Source organism: Chiloscyllium punctatum, chromosome 38 (assembly GCF_047496795.1).
Source record: "Chiloscyllium punctatum isolate Juve2018m chromosome 38, sChiPun1.3, whole genome shotgun sequence".
In the NCBI taxonomy this organism is placed as follows: domain Eukaryota; kingdom Metazoa; phylum Chordata; class Chondrichthyes; order Orectolobiformes; family Hemiscylliidae; genus Chiloscyllium; species Chiloscyllium punctatum.
Genome location: NC_092776.1, coordinates 16018631 through 16036041, shown reverse-complemented (window position 1 = coordinate 16036041; position 17411 = coordinate 16018631). Strand labels below are relative to the sequence as shown.

Genomic DNA, 17411 nt, shown 5'->3' with positions numbered 1-17411 from the left:
ACCCACGACAGTTGTTCAATAGCCCCTATTCACAGGGTTCACTGAGATGATCCTTTTGGTTTGTCACGACCAGCTACACCTTGATTTTTAGTTGAAGTGTGAGGTGCTGGAAAAGCACAGCTGGTCAGGCAGCATCTGACGAGCAGGAGAGTCGACGTTTCAAGCACAAGCTCTTTATCAGGAATTCCTGCTCCTCGGATGCTGCCTGTGCTTTTCCAGCACCTCGCACTTCAGCTCTGATCTCCAGCATCTGTAGTCCTCACTTTCTCCTACTCCTTGATGTTATGTCAGTTTTCTCTCCACAGACGCCTCCAGACTTGAGTGTCCAGCTATTTCTATTTACATTTGTTTCATATCTCTGGCATCCGCAATTCTTAGTTTTAGTTTATTACTTTTTGATCTTCCTTTTCATGGTATTTTCATTTACCTGCAGGAGGTGCGGAACAAATTATTCACAACTTATGAAGTATCTGATTTATTGCTTTGGAGCCGCAGCTCACAGCAACCGAAAAAAGGAAAATAAACTGGCTTTCTACAGGCTTGATGTATTTTATTTACTGCAGAGAAAATGACAGTTTTTCCTTTTTGAAGGTTCAATGGATTCTGCCTACTATTCACACCCATAAGGTGTCCAGCTATCTAGGAGTGAAACACAATTGTTAACAGACAGACGAGCTCGGTCATCGACACTCCACACACCAATTAACTACATCCAGTCGGCTGAATCTCCCTTCGTATATATGGCCAGGCTCCGCCTTGTCTACACTGCACTGCTATCACAAACAGTAGTGCAAACAGCCCTTACAATATGTGGCAGGGAACTCATTTTACAAAGCGTAGCTATCCTTCAACAACGTTTGGCTTTTCTCAATTCAGTCCATAATCAAAAAATAAAAAGATATGGTCTTCATACAATTATGAGGGCCTGAAAACAGAGATGGCTGAAGTGAACTGGCAAATCAGTTTCAAGGACAGATCAATAGAGATACAGCAGAGGGACTCATCATCTGAGGGTAAATAAACAAGTTAAAAGGTATCGTCAACTGTAAAGACAAATCATAATTACACAAGGATGAGTGTCAGGATAGAAAATTGGACAGAATATAAAACCACAGCAAAAAAATAACTAAAAGAAAAAATAAATGAGGAAAAAATAGAGTATGAGAGAAAGCCATCCAGAAATATGAAGACAGTTAGTAGGTGCTCCCAAAGACATTGAAAAATGTTAACAATCTGAGCGCTGATCCTACAGAAAACAAATCTGGAGAAGTAATAACGTAAAAATATAGGAGATGTGGGGAAATGAACTGAGCAGGCATTTTGTATCTGTCTTTGCTGTACTGAACACAAGTTACATGCCAGAAAAAGAAATATTCAGGAAATGGAAAGGAGGGAGGAACGCAAGAAGTTAGATATTTAGCATGGAGGAAATGGTTATGAACTGCAGGCTGACAATTCCCAAGTCCTGACCTACTTCATCCTTGGGTCTTCTGAGTGGCTCACGACACAAATGGTGCAAAATCCTCTAAATTTCATTAAGATTCTATTAGACTGGAAAATAGTGTAGTAACTCTTTTTCTAAACAAAGGGGTGTAAACTGAAAGTGGGAAACCATAGGTCTGTTAACATGTATCATCGGGGAAATGTTAGAAGTTAATGTTTATACACTCTATTAAAGGAAGAAAAAAAAACTGGTCAAAAGGCAAAATGAAAGGCACTTAAATTTGCACAGATTTCAAAATAAAATATGTGAATTAATGGCAAAAATGGAAGTTAATGGGTTTGAGCTTCAAGTCATTACAGAGTAATGGCTACAAGAGATCAAAGCTGGAAATGAAATATTCAGTGACTTTTCATAATGACATGCAGGAAGAAAAGGATGTTGAGGTAGTGTCATTAGTACGAGATGTGGTGAGTACATAACAAGAAATTATCTAGGATCAGATAGATCCACATTGGCAGAGATAAGAAATAAGGGAAAGATGACACATTTGGGAATAATCTACAGACCTCTTAACAGAAACTGTGATTTTGTTCAGTAGCATACGGAGAGACCAGCTCGCACTCCATATTCATGTTTGCTTTTATGATCATTCTCGGTAGTGCAATGTTTAGTTACTAAGTTGAAAATGAGGACTGCAGATGCTGGAGATCAGAGCTGAAAAATGTGTTGCTGGAAAAGCAGGTCAGGCAGCATCCAAGGTGCAGGAGAATCAACGTTTCGGGCATAAGCCCTTCTTCAGGAATGAGGAAGGTGTGCCAAGCAGGGTAAGATAAAAGGTAGGGAGGAGGGACTTGGGGGAGGGGCGTTGGGAATGCGATAGGTGGAAGGAGGTTAAGGTGAAGGTGATAGGCCGGAAAGGGGGTGGGGGCGGAGAGTTCGGGAAGAAGATTGCACAGAAGGCTGTGCTGAGTCCGAGGGTTGGGACTGAGATGAGGTGGGGGGAGGGGAAATGAGGAAGCTGGAGAAATCTGCATTCATCCCTTGTGGTTGGAGGGTTCCTAGGCGGAAGATGAGGTGCTCTTCCTCCAGGCATCGTGTTGCCATGGTCTGGCGATGGAGGAGGCCAAGGACCTGCATGTCCTTGGTGGAGTGGGAGGGGGAGTTGAAGTGTTCAGCCATGGGGGTTGGGTTGGTTGGTGCGGGTGTCCCAGAGGTGTTCTCTGAAACGTTCTGCAAGTAGGCGGCCTGTCTCCCCAATGTAGAGGAGGCCACATCGTTGCAGTAAATGATGTATGTGGAGGTGCAGATGAATTTGTGACGGATATGGAACGATCCCTTGGGGCCTTGGAGGGAGGTGAGAGGGGAGGTGTGGGCGCAAGTTTTGCATTTCTTGCAGTTGCAGGGGAAGGTGCTGGGAGTGGAGGTTGGGTTGGTGGGGGATGTGGACCTGATGAATGAGTCGCGGTGGGAGTGATCTCTCCGGAACGCTGATAGGGGAGGGGAGGGAAATATATCCTTGGTGGCGGAAATGACAAAGGATGATACGATGTATCTGGAGGTTGGTGGGGTGGTAGGTGAGGACTAGTGGGGTTCTGTCCTGGTGGCGAATGGAGGGGCGGAGTTCAAGGGTAGAGGAGCAGTAAGTGGAGGAGATGCGGTGGAGAGCATCGTCAACCACGTCTTGAGGGGAAATTGCGGTCTTTGAAGAAGAACGCCATCTGGGTTGCTCGGTATTGGAATTGGTCCTCCTAGGAGCAGATGCGGCGGAGGCGAAGGAATTGGGAATATGGGATGGCATTTTTACAGGGACAGGGTGGGAGGAGGTGTAATCTAGGTAGCTGTGGGAGTCGGTCGGTTTATAGTAAATGTCCCCCACGCCTAACTCCACCCCCACGCCCTCTCCAACCTATCACCCTCACCTTAACCTCCTTCTACGTATCGCATTCCCAATGCCCCTCCCCCAAGTCTCTCCTCCCTACCTTTTATCTTAGCCTGCTTGGCACACCTTCCTCATTCCTGAAGGGCTCATGCCCGAAACATCGATTCTCCTGCTCCTTGGATGTTGCCTGACCTGCTGAGCTTTTCCAGCAACATATTTTTCAGCTTAGTTACTAAGTTCCCAAGTTCTGGAATTCCATCTTTTCTCCTGTCCACAACAGTTTTGTCAAAAGTCTACTTTAAATTTCCACTTTGGACATCTGCTCCAAGCTCTCTTCAAGTGATTTTTTAAAAAATCAGGTATTTCTTGGTAACCATCACCTTCTCGCTTTCTACCTATGGCTTGGTCTCTTAAGATTAAGCGCAACCTTAAGAGACCAAGACACAAATAGGAAGCAGGACAGAATACCAGTGCTTCACCGGAGACTCACTGATGATGTTACCTAGCATGGTGACGAAACATCTGAAAACAATCCTGCCAGCTCAGTGAGCAAACTCACAACCTGAACCCCTCATGATTTTATAAACCTCTTTGGTCACCCCTCAACCTCCTCTGCTCCAGTGGAAAAGATCTGAGTTTAAAAGCTTATCCTTTTACCTCAAACCCTTAATTCTTGGCAAAATCCTGTTGAATACTTCTGAACCCTCTCCACCTTAACAATATCCTTCCTATAACAGAGCAATCAAAATTCTATACAGTACTCCAGAAGAGGCCCACTAATGTCCTTTACAACCTCAACACCTATACTCAAAGGTCTGAGCAATGAAGGTAAGTGTGCTAAATGCCTTGTTAACCGCTGTGTGTGGCACAAACTCAAAGAATTATGGACTTGAATTCTTAGGTCTTTCTGTGCTACCACATTACCCAAAGCCCTACTTTTAATTATATAAGTCCTGCCCTTGTTTGTTTCACTGAAATGCAATATCTTGCATTTAACCAAATTAAACTCCATCTGCCACTCTTCAGCACACTAACCCAGTTATCAAGATCTCTTTGTAATCTTAAATAACCTTCTTCACTGTCCAGTGTACCACCAATCTTGGGGTCATCTGCAAACCTACTAACCAGGCATTCTCATCTAAATCATTGACACAAATGACAAACAAAAGTGGACCCAGCACTGAGTTAATGATCATCACATACTCCTAGACCCAGCTGCATTTATGTACCTTGAGGGAGAGACGCTGTGCCTTGATCCTTTGATTTGTTTGTAATGTACCACTATTCTTTGTCTTCTGTTTCTTTGCTTCGACAGGGATTGATTCTTTCTTGTTTTTCTGTTTCTTTTTTACATCATCATGGTGCATCTGGAAGCAGAACAGGTACAGCATGTATGTGAGATATAAACTAAAGCTCCATTCAAACTGCCCCCATCAAACACTCAGAGGATAGTACAGCATGGGGTTAGATAGAGAGTAAAGATCCCTCCATACTGATCCCATCAAATATTCCCAGACAGGTATAGCATGAGATTAGATACAGATAATGAGAAGTTAGCTAGAATCATTAAAGTGGATAGCAAGAGTTTTTACACATTTTTTAAAAAAGAAAAGATTGAGTATTGGTCCACTAGAAAGTGAGAATGGGAAGTTAACAGTCAACAATGAGGAAATGACAGATGAAATGATTGAATATTTTAGATTAGATTAGATTACTTACAGTGTGGAAACAGGCCCTTCGGCCCAACAAGTCCACACCGACCCGCCGAAGCGTAACCCACCCTTCTGTCTTCACCAAATACTATACAAAAAATGTTCCATCATAGTAGTAACTCAGGAAGGGAAGATGGCGGAAGAACTTAGAGAAATTACAATTACGAGGGAAGTAGTATTAAAATCAATGAAGCTGCATCTGACAAGTTTTCAGGTCCTGATGGATTTCACCTTTGGACCTTAAAAGAGGTAGCTAATCAGCTACTGGATGCCTTGGTGTTAATTTTCCAAACTTTCCCTAGATTCAAAAATGCAAAGTGGCAAATGTAACTCATCTGTTTAACAGGAGAGGGAGTAAGAAAACAGGAAAGCATAGGCTAGTGATCTTGATGTCTGTCATGGAGAAAATGTTGGAATCAATCATTAAAGAGATTATAGTTTCACACTCAGAAAATCTCTTGTTAATTGAGAAGAGCCAACATGGTGCTGTCAAAAGGAAATCATGTTTAACCAATTTACTGGAGTTATTTGAACAAGTACCACACCCATAGTAAAGGAAATTCTGTAGACATGCTAGATTTGGATTTCCAGAACGCATGTCATAAGGTGTAAGGTCATAGAATCATATAGATGTACAGTACGGAAGCAGATCCTTCAGTCCAACTCATCCATGCTGACCAGATATCCTAAACTAATCTAGTCCCATTTGCCAGCACTTGGCCCATATCCCTCTAAACTCTTCCTATTCATATATACATCCAGATGCCTCTTAAGTGTTGTAATTGAACCAGCCTCCACTTCCTCTGGCAGCTCATTCCAAACAACACCACCCTCTTGTGTGAAAAAAGTTGCGCCTTCAGTCCCTTTTAAATTTTTCCTATGCCCTCTAGTTCTGGACTCCCCCATCCCAGGGAAAAGACCTTGTCCATTTACCCTATCCATGCCCCTCATGATTTTATAAATCATTGTAAGGTCACCCCTCAACCTCCCAACCCTATTTAACCTCTCTCTATAGCTCAAATCCTCCAACCCTGGCAAACATCCTTATAAATCTTTTCTGAACCCTTTCAAGTTTCACAACATCCTTCCGATAGGAAGGAGACCAGAAATGCAATATTCCAAAAAGTGACCTAACTACAGCCGCAACATGACCTCCCAACTCCTGTACTTAATACTCTGACCAATAAAAGGAAAGCATACCAAACGCCTTCTTCACTATCCAATCTACCTGTGACTCCTGCTAAGACTTGCTTTCCCCAAAATGCAGCACCTCACATTTATCTGAATTAAACTCCATCTGCCGGTTCTCAGCCCATTGGCCCATCTGATCAAGATCCCGCTGTAATCTGAGGTAACCCTCTTCGCTGTCCACTACACAACCCTTTCAAATTTCACAACACCCTTCTGAAAGGAAGACCAGAATTACACAAAATACTCCAACTCCTATACTCAATGCTCTGACCAATAAAGGAAAGCACACAGAATGCCTTCTTAATTATCCTAGCTATCTTGTCATTGTGGAAAAATGTTCATGGCGTAGAGAGTAACATAATAATTTTAACAGATGATTCTGGCTAGCAGAAAACAGTATTCATAAATTGTTTTTGTCTGATTGGTAGGATGTGACTGGAATCCTGCAGGGATCTGAGCTGCAACCTCAACCTTTTACAGTTTAAATCAATAATTAACATGAGCAGAATGAAGGTATGGTGACAAAATTTGCAGAAGGCAATAAGATAGGTAGGAAGATAAGGAAGTTGCAGACGGATATAGATAGGGCAAAATCTGCCCATGGGGTATAATGTGGAAAAAAAGTGACTTTGTTCACTTCAACAGGAAGAACGAAAAAGCAGTTTATTATTTAAATGGAAAGCAAGGACACAATGTTGAATTGCAGAGGGATTTATTATTTTGCTGCACAAGTCACAAAAACATTTGTATGCAGATACAACACAATCAAGGCGGCAAATGGAGTGGTATTATTTATTAGAAGGTGAATTGCACACAAGAATAAAGATGTTATATTTCAGTTTTACAGGGCATTAGTCAGACCTCATCTCAAATACTCTGTGCAGTATTGTTCACCTTATTTAACAAAGTTTTGTAAATGCATTGGAATTGGTTCAGAGGAGGTTTACTAGGTTTATAACTGGATTGAGAATACATGGATAGTCTGGGCTTGCTTCCACTGGCATTCAGAGGAGGAAGGGGTGACTTGATTGAAGTGTATAACATCCTGAAATGTCTTGAAAGGGTGAACACTGAAAATATGTTTCTTTTTGTAGCTTAATCCAGATCTAGGGGGTCGCCATTTCAGGAGAAATGAGGAAAATTCTTTCCTTTCAGAAGGTAGCCAGGGTTGGTCAATGAATATTTTTAAGACGGAGATGGATAGATTCATGTTAGGCAGGGAACTCCTTGGAGATGAGGAGATTTGGAATTTAAAACGCAAACAGACCAGCTATTTGATTGAATGATGGAGCAGATTCAAGGAACCAAATGGTCTATTTTTGCTACTGTTTCATATGGTGGTATACACAGTGCCCATCAAACACACCTACTGCAGCAAGAGCATGGGTAAAGCTCCATTTATACTGCCTGCACACTTCATGCCCTCTATAAGAAGGAAAGCAGTATCTTAATTGTTGATGTTTTGAACATTTGTAACTGAAAGATTGGTCTGAATAAAGTTATCTAGAATTCAAAGTATTTACTGATTCAATGGCTTGGCCACAAGGGCACATACCCAGGCATTTTCGAATAGCCAGATTCTGGATTAGTGGTGCTGGAAGAGCACAGCAGTTCAGGCAGCATCCAAGGAGCAGCAAAATTGACGTTTCGGGCAAAAGCCCTTCATTTATTCCTGATGAAGGGCTTTTGCCCGAAATGTCGATTTCGCTGCTCCTTGGATGCTGCCTGAACTGCTGTGCTCTTCTAGCACCACTAATCCAGAATCTGGTTTCCAGCATCTGCAGTCATTATTTTTACCCCATTTTCAAATAGCTAACATCTGAAGGCAACATATGACAGACATCAGAAACAACCAGAGTTATTTGATCTTCATTTTGCCGCAAACAGCAAAATACTTCCTATAATCTGGAATTTTGCTGTTAACTTCTAACCACAACTGTGTGACACTTACCTTAAACAGGTTTTCATTGTCCACGCTCCTCTTCACCTTTTCCTCAGTGGGATTTCTCTGCACCCCTCCACGAGGGAAATCCTTATCCATTGCAGCCATTCTTGCAACCTGCAGAAAGAAGTAAGAATATCTTATAGTAGTAACAGTTCAGTGGGAAAGGATATTTCCGAGGAAGGGTGAAGGCTTTTTAGATGGGGTGGAGGGTTTGCTATGAGACAAGGCCCACAAGTGAGGTGAGGAGCAGGTTAATACCAAAACAGAGATTGCTGCAGATCTAGCAACATCTGTGGATAGAAAGCAGAGTTAAAATTTTGAGTCCATTTATCATTCAGAACAGATAATAGCTAGAAGGACAAGGAGTGAGAGGACAAATGGATGTGGAGCCCAGAAAGAGGGGGAGAAGAACAAATAGGAGGACTAAAGGAATAGTAATAGCATGCTCAAGATAAAGAAAAGTTATCTTGGGGACAATAAGTGGATTGGCTATGCTAAAAGCGGTCCCTATCATGATAGGGTCTGGGATGTAGGGATGGGTAAAGGATGATGTTGAGTTTCAAACACTGTAGGGGACCCACATGGAAAATGAGATATTGTTCTTCCAACTTGTGCGAAGTCTTGCAGGAACAGTGCAGCAGGCTGAGGCAGAAGTTTTGGCCACAGTATATGAAGTGGTAGGCAATTGGAAGTTTAGGGTCAGTTTTGTGAACAGAAAAGTAGGCATTCTGTAAAGCTGTTATCCAGTCTCCATTTCATCTCCCCAAAGTAGTGGAGAACAGACTGAGTGAAGTGCAGGTAAGTCACTGCTACACCTGGAAAGTGTATCTGGAGCCTTGGATAGTGAAGGAGGGTGGAGGTAAACAGGGAGGTGTTACAACCTTCTGTAATTGCGTGGGAAGATGCCATGGGGGTGTTGGAAGTGGAGGAGGAATGGATTAAGGTATCCTGGAAGTAACAGGTTATACAAAACACTGACAAGGGAGAGGAGGACAAAACAGGCTTGGTGGAGGCATCCTGCTAGAGGTTGCGGAAATGGCAGCTTTTGGTGCTTATGATACAGATGCTGGTGGATTAGAAAGTGAGGACCAGCGTAGGGGAGAGAAGGGATGAGGGCAGAAGTGTGGTAAATAGCTAAGGGCCATAGTGATGGGGAATGCTCAAGACATTTCTAAGCTGATCACCCACTGACTCCAGATGATAGTCCAACAAGTTTATTTGGAAGTACTAGCTTTCAGAGCGCTGCTCCTTCATCAGGTGACGAAGGAGCGGCGCTTTGAAAGCTAGTGCTTCCAAATAAACCTGTTGGACGATAACCTGATGTTGTGTGATTCTTAACTTTGTCCACCGCAGTCCAACACTGGCCCCTCCACATCACTGACTCCATCAGACGAAGACTATAGGAAACAGAACAACTGGAGGATTTGAACGACAACACTAATAATGTTTGATAATATGAACGTTACCGAGGAGATCGTCAGTGACTCTGAATCTGCTGAAACCGAACCCACGATCATTCACATGGCCATCGCCATGACACTAACCTCCGGAAACATTCGCTGCCTCCAGACAACTACTTCCGGCGACACCAGTTGGTCAATCATTCCCCCTCCCCCCGGCTCAATAGACAACCATCTTGGATGCGGCTCTTGCATTTGACGTCACGGGGCGGTATGATGACAGACAGCCAATAACAACCGAGTTTCTCCGGTGACGTTAGGGATTGACACTTGTGTTGCCCAACCGACACCGTGGGAAGGCGGGTGCACATTTGCGGTTGGCGTGTATATTATCCAATGGCAGTGTAGCCTCTCTGACGTAACGTCCGCTGGTGTTTATCCTGTTGAGTGATGGTTGTTTACACCAATAAGAGTGGGGTTTGGGCGTTTATTTCCGGCGGAGGGAGGTTTAGTGGTTGGGGCCTGTGAAGGGCACGGGAAGTGACTGAGTGAAGGTGAGAGTTGGTCGTGAGGTGTATGTGAAGCTGTTTTCTGGCCCCGGTGAGAGTGTAGTCTGACACCGCATTTGGGGAGTCTTTCCAGGAGTGAGGGCAAGGCAGAATCACGCCCTGGGTTTGGTGCCCCCGATCTGATCTGGGAGTCCTGAGATCAATTCCAGTTGTGCCCCAGAGACTGGCACGGCCCGCTGGCTGGGTCTGGGTCTGGGTCTGGGTCTGGGTCTGGGTCTGGGTCTGGGTCTGGGTCTGGGTCTGGGTCTGGGTCTGGGTCTGGGTCTGCACTGACAAAGGTTTCTGTAATATGCCCGGTCGCTGTCTCCAGTGAGATAATGGGATTGTCAATGTAAACTGTCACGTTGTAGTTCCATCCTCCTACATGGCGTGGCGCTATAGCAGGTGGTCTGCATTATAAATGTAAAGCAGCCAGTGTATGTGAGTAATAGATAAGACATAGGAGCAGAACTTAGGCCATTCAGTCTATTGAGTCTGCTCTGCCATTCAATCATGGCTGATATCCTATAAGTTTCTCAACCCCATTCTCCAGCTTACTCCCTGAAACCCTTCATACTCATAAACCTACCTACTCCAGTTGTAAATATACGCAATGGCCTGGATTCCATATCCTCTTGTGGCAATTAATTCCATAGATCCACTAATCACTGGCTGAAGATATTTCCCCTTCTCTCTGTTCTAAAAGGTGTTCCTTTCACTCTTAAGATGTTGGAAAGCGTGTAGAGATTTCAGGGGAGTTGGTGCAATTCTCAGGATAAATCTAATGTCAAAGTTTCTTGGGAATCTTCTGTTCACCCTTCACTCTGAATCACCACTTTAAACAGTCCAGAGGTTGACTTTAGGATGTGAAACTACAACTGATTCTGAGCCAAACTTGTAAAGCCTGAAAGGAGATGAAAAAGTTTTTGTCTTATTTGAAAATGATATGCACTGTGTATTTGGCACTGAGATACCTGATCATTTCTATGTTCAAATTTGTTTTAAATGATTCTATTTCCCTCCACAGTTTGAGTGAGGAGAGAGGATGGCAGGTCATGATGCTAGTAGCCAGCACCAGTTCACTGGCTTCCAGAAGTACTTCAATTCTTACACCATCACTGGGAGGAGGAATGTAAGTACAGTTAAAAGAGGGGACAGTTTTATTCACTTGTGGAACTTGTTAGTCACTGGCTGGTCTGCATTTATTAGATTAGATTCCCTACAGTGTGGAAACAAGTCCACTTTGACTCTCTAAAGAATAACCCACCCAGTCCCATTTCCCTCTGACTAATGCACCTAACACCATGGGCAATTTAGCATGGCCAGTTTACCTGACCTGACCTGTGCATCTTTGAGATAAAAACAATGACTGCAGATGCTGAAAACCAAATACTGGATTAGTGGTGCTGGAAGAGCACAGCAGTTCAGGCAGCATCCAACGAGCAGCGAAATCGACGTTTCGGGCAAAAGCCCTTCATGCCTGAACTGCTGTGCTCTTCCAGCACCACTAATCCAGTACTGCGCATCTTTGAACTGTGGGTGGAAACTGGAGCACCTGGAGAAAACTTACGCATACACGGGGAGAATATGCAAACTCCACGTAGTCACCTGAGGCTGGAATCGAACCTGGGACCCTGGTGCTGTGAGCCCCTGTGCTGCCCCTTTGTTGCTTGTCCCCAGTTGCCCTGGAGAAGGTGGTGGTGAGCTGCCTGCTTGAACTGCTATAGTCCTTGGGCTGCAGGTAAACGCTCAATGACATTAGGGAGGGAATTCTAGGATTTTGGGCCAATGACAGTGAAGGAATGGAAAAGTACTTGCAAGTCAGGATTGTGCCACCTGAGGGGAACATGCAAGTGTGGTATTTCCATCTATTTGCTTGCCCTTCAAGATGAAGTGGTTATTGGTTTGGAAGGTTCTGTCTAAGGATCTATGGATTACTGCAATACATCTTGTAGATAGCACACACTGCCATTGCTGGTGGAAGAGAGGATGTGGTGCTGATCACATTCCTGACTTCTTATTTGTAGATGTGGACAGGCTTTGGGGAGTCAAGGGTGAATTATTTGTTGCAATATGTTTAGCTCTAACCTGATCTTCTAGACACTATATGGCATATCTGATTGAGTTTCTGCTCCATGGTAATCCCAAGAATGATGTTAGTGGGGGATATAGTTATCATAACATCACAATGTCAAGTTGGGGGTAGTTTGATCATCTCCTATTGGAGATGATTACTGCCTGGCATTTGTGTGGTGCGCATTTACTTACCTTTTGTCAGCTTGAGCCTGGATGTTGTCCAGATCTTGTTTCATTTGGACACTGACTGCTTCTGTATCTGAGGAGTTGCAAATGGTGCTAAACATTAGCAATTGTCGGTGGACTTGCCGACTTCTGACCATATGATGGAGGATATCATTGATGAAGCAGCTGAAGATGGTTGGGCCTAGGACACTACTTGGTAAAGCCCCCATGGAGATGTCCTGGAGTTGAGATGACTGACCTCCAACGAATGCAAACATCTTCCTCTGTGCCAGTTATGACTCCAACCAGCAGGGTTGTTCCCTGATACCCATTGGTTCCAGTTTTGCCAGGGCTCTGTAGTACCACACTTGGTTGAATGCAGCCTTGATGTCAAGGGATGCTGCTCTCTCCTTTCCTCTGGACTTCAGTAGTTTTGAACCAAGGCTGTAATGAGGTCAGGAGCTGAGTGACCCTGAGCAGGTTATTGCTGAAAAGCACTGTTGCTTATACCTTCCGTCACTTTTAATGATGATCGAGAGTAGACTGTGGCAGTAATTGTTTGGATTTGATTTGTACTGCTTTTTTGTGTACAGGACATGCTTGGGCAACTTTGTTACGTTTTCAGTACTATTGCCAGAATGTTATCTGGGCCCATAGCCTTTGCAGTATCCAGTGTCTCTACCTGTTTTTTGATATGAAATGGAGTGAATCAAATTGGCTGAAGACTGGTATGTGTAATGCTAGGGAGTACTGGAGGTTACGGAGGTGGATCATCTACTGAGCACTTCTGATTGAAGATTGCAGTGAATGCTTTAGCCTTCTTTTTTCACTGATGTATTGGGCTTCCCCATCAGTTGAGGAGGGATATTAGTGGTGCCTCCTTGTCCTGTGAGTTGTTGTTCTCTTGTCCACCACCATTTACAATTAGACTTAGCTTAGATCTGATCTGTTTGTTAGCTTTGTTGCTTGCTGCTTACATTGTTTGACATGCAAGTTGTCCTGTTTTGTAGCCTTACTAGGTTAAAACCTTTGAATGTCTGGTACTGCTTGAGGCATGCCCTCCTGCACACTCTATTGAACCAGGGTTGATCCTTTGCTTGATTAGTAATTGTGGGGGGTATGCCAGGCCATGAGGTTGCAGGTTCTGCTGCAGTACAATTCTGCTGTTCATGGTCGACAGCACTTCATGGATGCCTAGTCAAGTTGCTAGATCTGTTTCAAGTCTGTCCAATGTAGCACAGTGATAGTACACCACCACAATTTGGAAAGTGTTCTGAACATGAAGGCAGGACTTTATCTCCACTCTCTGTGAAATGCTTCTGCAGCTGACAAATTAGCAAGGATAAGGTGAAGTATGTTTTTCCTTCTGGTTCATTCTCAACCCCATCGCAGACCCAGTCTAGCAGTTATGTTCTTTAGCGCCTGACCAGCTCAATCTGCAGTGCAGCTGCCAAGACATTCTTGGCAGTGGACTTTGAAATCCCCCACCTAGAGTACATTTTGTGCCCTTGCCACCCTCCGTGCTACCTCCAGCTGTTATTCAACATGGAGTACTGATTTCGTAAGCAAATCGAGGACAGTATGTGATAATCAGCAGGTTTGCTTGCCCATGTTTGACCTTGAGGCCCAAGACTTCATGAGGTCTGAAGACAATGTTGAGGACTCTTTTTCCTGACTTTATATCCTGTTCACCAGCATTACAGTAGTATATCCAGGGTGGTTGTGGTGGTGTCTGGGACATCGTCTTTAAGGTATGATTCTGTGAGTATGACTAGCAGGCTATTGCTTGACTAGTCTGAGACAACTCTCAATTTTGGCAGTAGCCCACAGATGTTAGTAAGGAGGACTTTACAGGATTGACAAGACTATTTTTACTGTTGTCTTTTCCAGTGTGTAGGTCAATGCCAGGTGTCTGGTTTGATTTCTTGGTCAAGACTTCATAGTGATTGATACAACTGAGTGACTTGCTAGGTTGCTTTGGAGGGGAGTTGAAAGTGAACCACATTGCTATGGCCAGACCAGGTGAGGATTGCAGATTTCCTTCCCTAAAGGATATTAGCGAGCCAGATGGCTTTTTTCAACAATCAACTATGATTTCATTGTCATCGTTAGCTTCTTAATTCCAGATTGTTTTATTGAATTCAGATTCCAACATCTGCCATGGCTGGATTTGATCATTAGTGAAGTTTCTGGATTAAGGGCTGATAAAGGGCTTTTGCCCGAAACATTGATTTTCCTGCTCCTTGGATGCTGCCTGACGTGCTGTGCTTTTCCAGAACCACTCTAATCTTGTTTCTGGATTAATAATCTAGTGATTAATACCAATAGGCATCACCTCCCCATTAAGGAAAACTGAGGAGCTCTCCTAAAGAAATCTGATAACGCTGACCTCTAAGTCAAGGATGAGATCTGAAAGCAAAACAGGTTGAAGAAATAGAATAGGGTCAATTTAAATGGCCTTCTCCTGTCTATTAAGTGTGGGTGGAAATGCTTGCTTCTGTGTTCAGCTTTATCCTATTCTTTATGATAGCTGGAAATATTTCACAGCCAAATAATGACTTTTGAAATGTTGTCACTGTTGGATTAAATATCCAGTAGAAAGTGCTCCTTCGCTGACTCCCTCCTATGGGAATTTACATTTCTTCTTGTTTGGTGTGAATTGTCTGGACATTGAGGTTTGGATAAAGCTGATCTGAGCACTGTTATCTCAATAATGGAACAGACAATGAGATTATCCTGAAATGAATCAGCAACCTGAGATTTCTGGAAATTACGACTGGGAGTAGTGATCTGAATGTGATAGGTGACCTCAGAGTCTGGATAATGAAACCATTGGATATACCTGGATTACAGGCTCTCACTATTTGATAAATGCAGGTCAAGAAGGATGCAATCTGACCAATGATGGTGATGTCCCTCAGTCCATTGATAATTATCCTGTCATTCATACTGTAGGCCTTACTGTAATGGTGAATCACTGTAAACGGTGTCCTCCCAACACTAGTTCCACTCTATTGTCTGTGAAAACCTTTTGAGAATGTGATCAAGTCAGGTTGATTATTGTAATGTAAAACTCCTTGTAGCAATTTGTGCACAGTGAGATTCAGTAAAATGCAATAGATACATTGGGAAAGAAGGTGGGCAGATAATGATCATATGGGGGATATGGAAATTTTCACTTTCAGGAAGGAAAGACAAGCAGAATATTTGTTTAAAAAGTGAGTAATATACTTAGGTCTCTTTTTATAAGTGAATCACAAACTTAAGATGGATTTACAGCAAGCAATTAGGGAGGTTACCAGCAAAAGGGATGTTGGATTATTAAGTGCAAAGATGTCTTGTTACAGTTAAACTGAGACCATCTCGTGAATACTGTGCACAATTTTGATGTCAGGGTGTGGTAAACTTGAGACTGACTGACTGATAAAAGTTTACTGATTTCATAAGGTTGTTCTGAGGAGTGATTGAATCAAATTGATATCCACCTTCTGGACTTTAAAAGAATGAGTGGTGACCTCATTCAACATTCATCGCTTCTCAGTATTTACATTGAAACAATTTCCTTTGGCTGTGGTCTCTAATTCCTGAGGTCATGCCCATCAGATAAAGGGATCTGCCATCTGGACAGAGATGAAAGGCAATTTCTTCATCAGAGAATTCAGTGCTTTGGATTGCTTCAATACTGAGCGTGTTCATGATCAAGATCAATTAATGTTTCCATACTGAGGTGAGGTAGCAGATCAGCCACAATCTTATTGAATGCAATATCAAGTTTAAAGAACTGAGGCTGCCTCTTGCTGTTTTTTTTTAAACCGCCTCCCAGTATCTATTCTATCATCCTCTCTCAAAATTTTATTTTTCATTAGAGTACATCATTTGTTGAAAACTGTGGTGAATACAAGACCATTTCACTGTTCTTCCTTTGAGTATGATCCGTGTCTCTGACTAGTATGAACTTTCCTTTTTAAAGCAGGTTCATTGTTAACACATGGTCTCTGTTCACAGTATGTGATAGCAACATACACTGGGATCGCAGCAATTTGTTTATTCTTCAAATTAAGATCAAAAAAGAAGACGCCACCAGCGATCACGGAACAAAAATGATGTGGTGAGGAATTTTTTTTTTACTCAGTGCTGTCCCTGTCCTTTCCCCATTTGATGGGGAGTATGGAGGAAGCTTTACTTTGTATCAAATCCTGTGCTGTACCTGTCCTGAGGGGGTTTGATGGTGGGCATTATTGAAGGAGCTTCACTTTTAGTTTTAAGAGTAGTATGCTTTATTCTGCATCTAACAATATTTGTTACAGACCATATAGGGAAGTTTTATTTTCAGTCTGGAAAAATTAGCACTTTTTACTGACTGTTTCATACTTCAGAGTAATAGTATGAACATTGGGATATGTTTAGTCAGTGTTATTGACTTAATTGGAATTAGAATTATTTATAAAAATATCAATATGAAATTATATTTGATTCATTTCAGATTCTCCGTAAGACAGTGCTAGTGGAGTTTAAGGACCATTGTGTGGAATCTGAGAATGCTTGAAACGCCTACAATCGTGTCATAGTGATGTTATAAGTTATCAGCCTTCACAAATAAAACTTGTGGGACTCCACAGTTGCAGTGTTTACTTTTAAGTGAAATGGTTTTGTGTGGTACTAGTATCTTGGAGCAATGGGATGGCTGACTAGTCTCATTCCATGCTCAACCACATTTGGTTTGTTCTTGTCAGCAACTAAGTTTGTGTGTTTTTTTTTATAAAATATAATTTATAGGTATATTGCACTCCACACCTTTCATTTTCAGGTTAATATTCTTCCTTGAAGCTCTATAGAAAAGTGAGAATTGGCTAATACAGAGCACAACTACAACCCAGACAGGTATTATTCAGCTATTAGCCATGATGAAACATAGCTTTGCTGCCTAAGGGATGCAAAGGTAATGATGTTCAAGGTCGATACTTCAAATTGATGCAAATAGCCAGTGACTGAAATTCAACTTTGCGTCAGTGTTTTTTAATAGAAAGCTAGGCTGGGATTCTATTAAATCA

General features: G+C 42.7%; 2 protein-coding genes across 4 annotated transcripts in view; one reads left to right on the top strand and one right to left on the bottom strand.

Annotated features, from left to right (window-relative positions):
* pdcd11 (programmed cell death 11) overlaps positions 1 to 9768 on the bottom strand; it is a 57746-nt gene extending 47978 nt beyond the window's left edge. For both annotated transcript variants that reach the window (XM_072557256.1, XM_072557257.1), the window contains exons 1-3: positions 9638 to 9768; positions 8178 to 8285; positions 4553 to 4690 (exon numbers count right to left, since the gene is read on the bottom strand). In XM_072557256.1, coding sequence (XP_072413357.1) covers positions 4553 to 4690; positions 8178 to 8285; positions 9638 to 9688 — 297 coding nt within the window. In that variant the 5' untranslated portion in view covers positions 9689 to 9768. The remainder of the gene's footprint in view (positions 1 to 4552; positions 4691 to 8177; positions 8286 to 9637) is intronic.
* A 244-nt stretch (positions 9769 to 10012) lies between these two features.
* Positions 10013 to 16976, top strand: atp5md (ATP synthase membrane subunit k). Of its 2 annotated transcripts, none has more exons than XM_072557254.1 (4): positions 10013 to 10125; positions 11147 to 11251; positions 16366 to 16468; positions 16844 to 16976. In XM_072557254.1, exons 2-3 carry the CDS (start codon positions 11165 to 11167, stop codon positions 16462 to 16464), a joined length of 186 nt encoding a protein of 61 aa, XP_072413355.1. In that variant the 5' UTR covers positions 10013 to 10125; positions 11147 to 11164; the 3' UTR covers positions 16465 to 16468; positions 16844 to 16976. The 2 variants fall into 2 exon arrangements, with proteins under 2 accessions (XP_072413355.1, XP_072413356.1); XM_072557255.1 differs by having other exon boundaries at positions 10092 to 10171.
* The last annotated feature ends 435 nt before the right edge of the window (positions 16977 to 17411 follow it).

Coding starts and splice junctions, on each gene's coding strand:
- atp5md (XM_072557254.1), top strand. CDS start 11,165: ATGGCAGGTCATGATGCTAGTAGCCAGCACCAGTTCACTGGCTTCCAG. Junction 11,252..16,365: donor CCATCACTGGGAGGAGGAAT/GTAAGTACAGTT, acceptor CTCTGTTCACAG/TATGTGATAGCAACATACAC.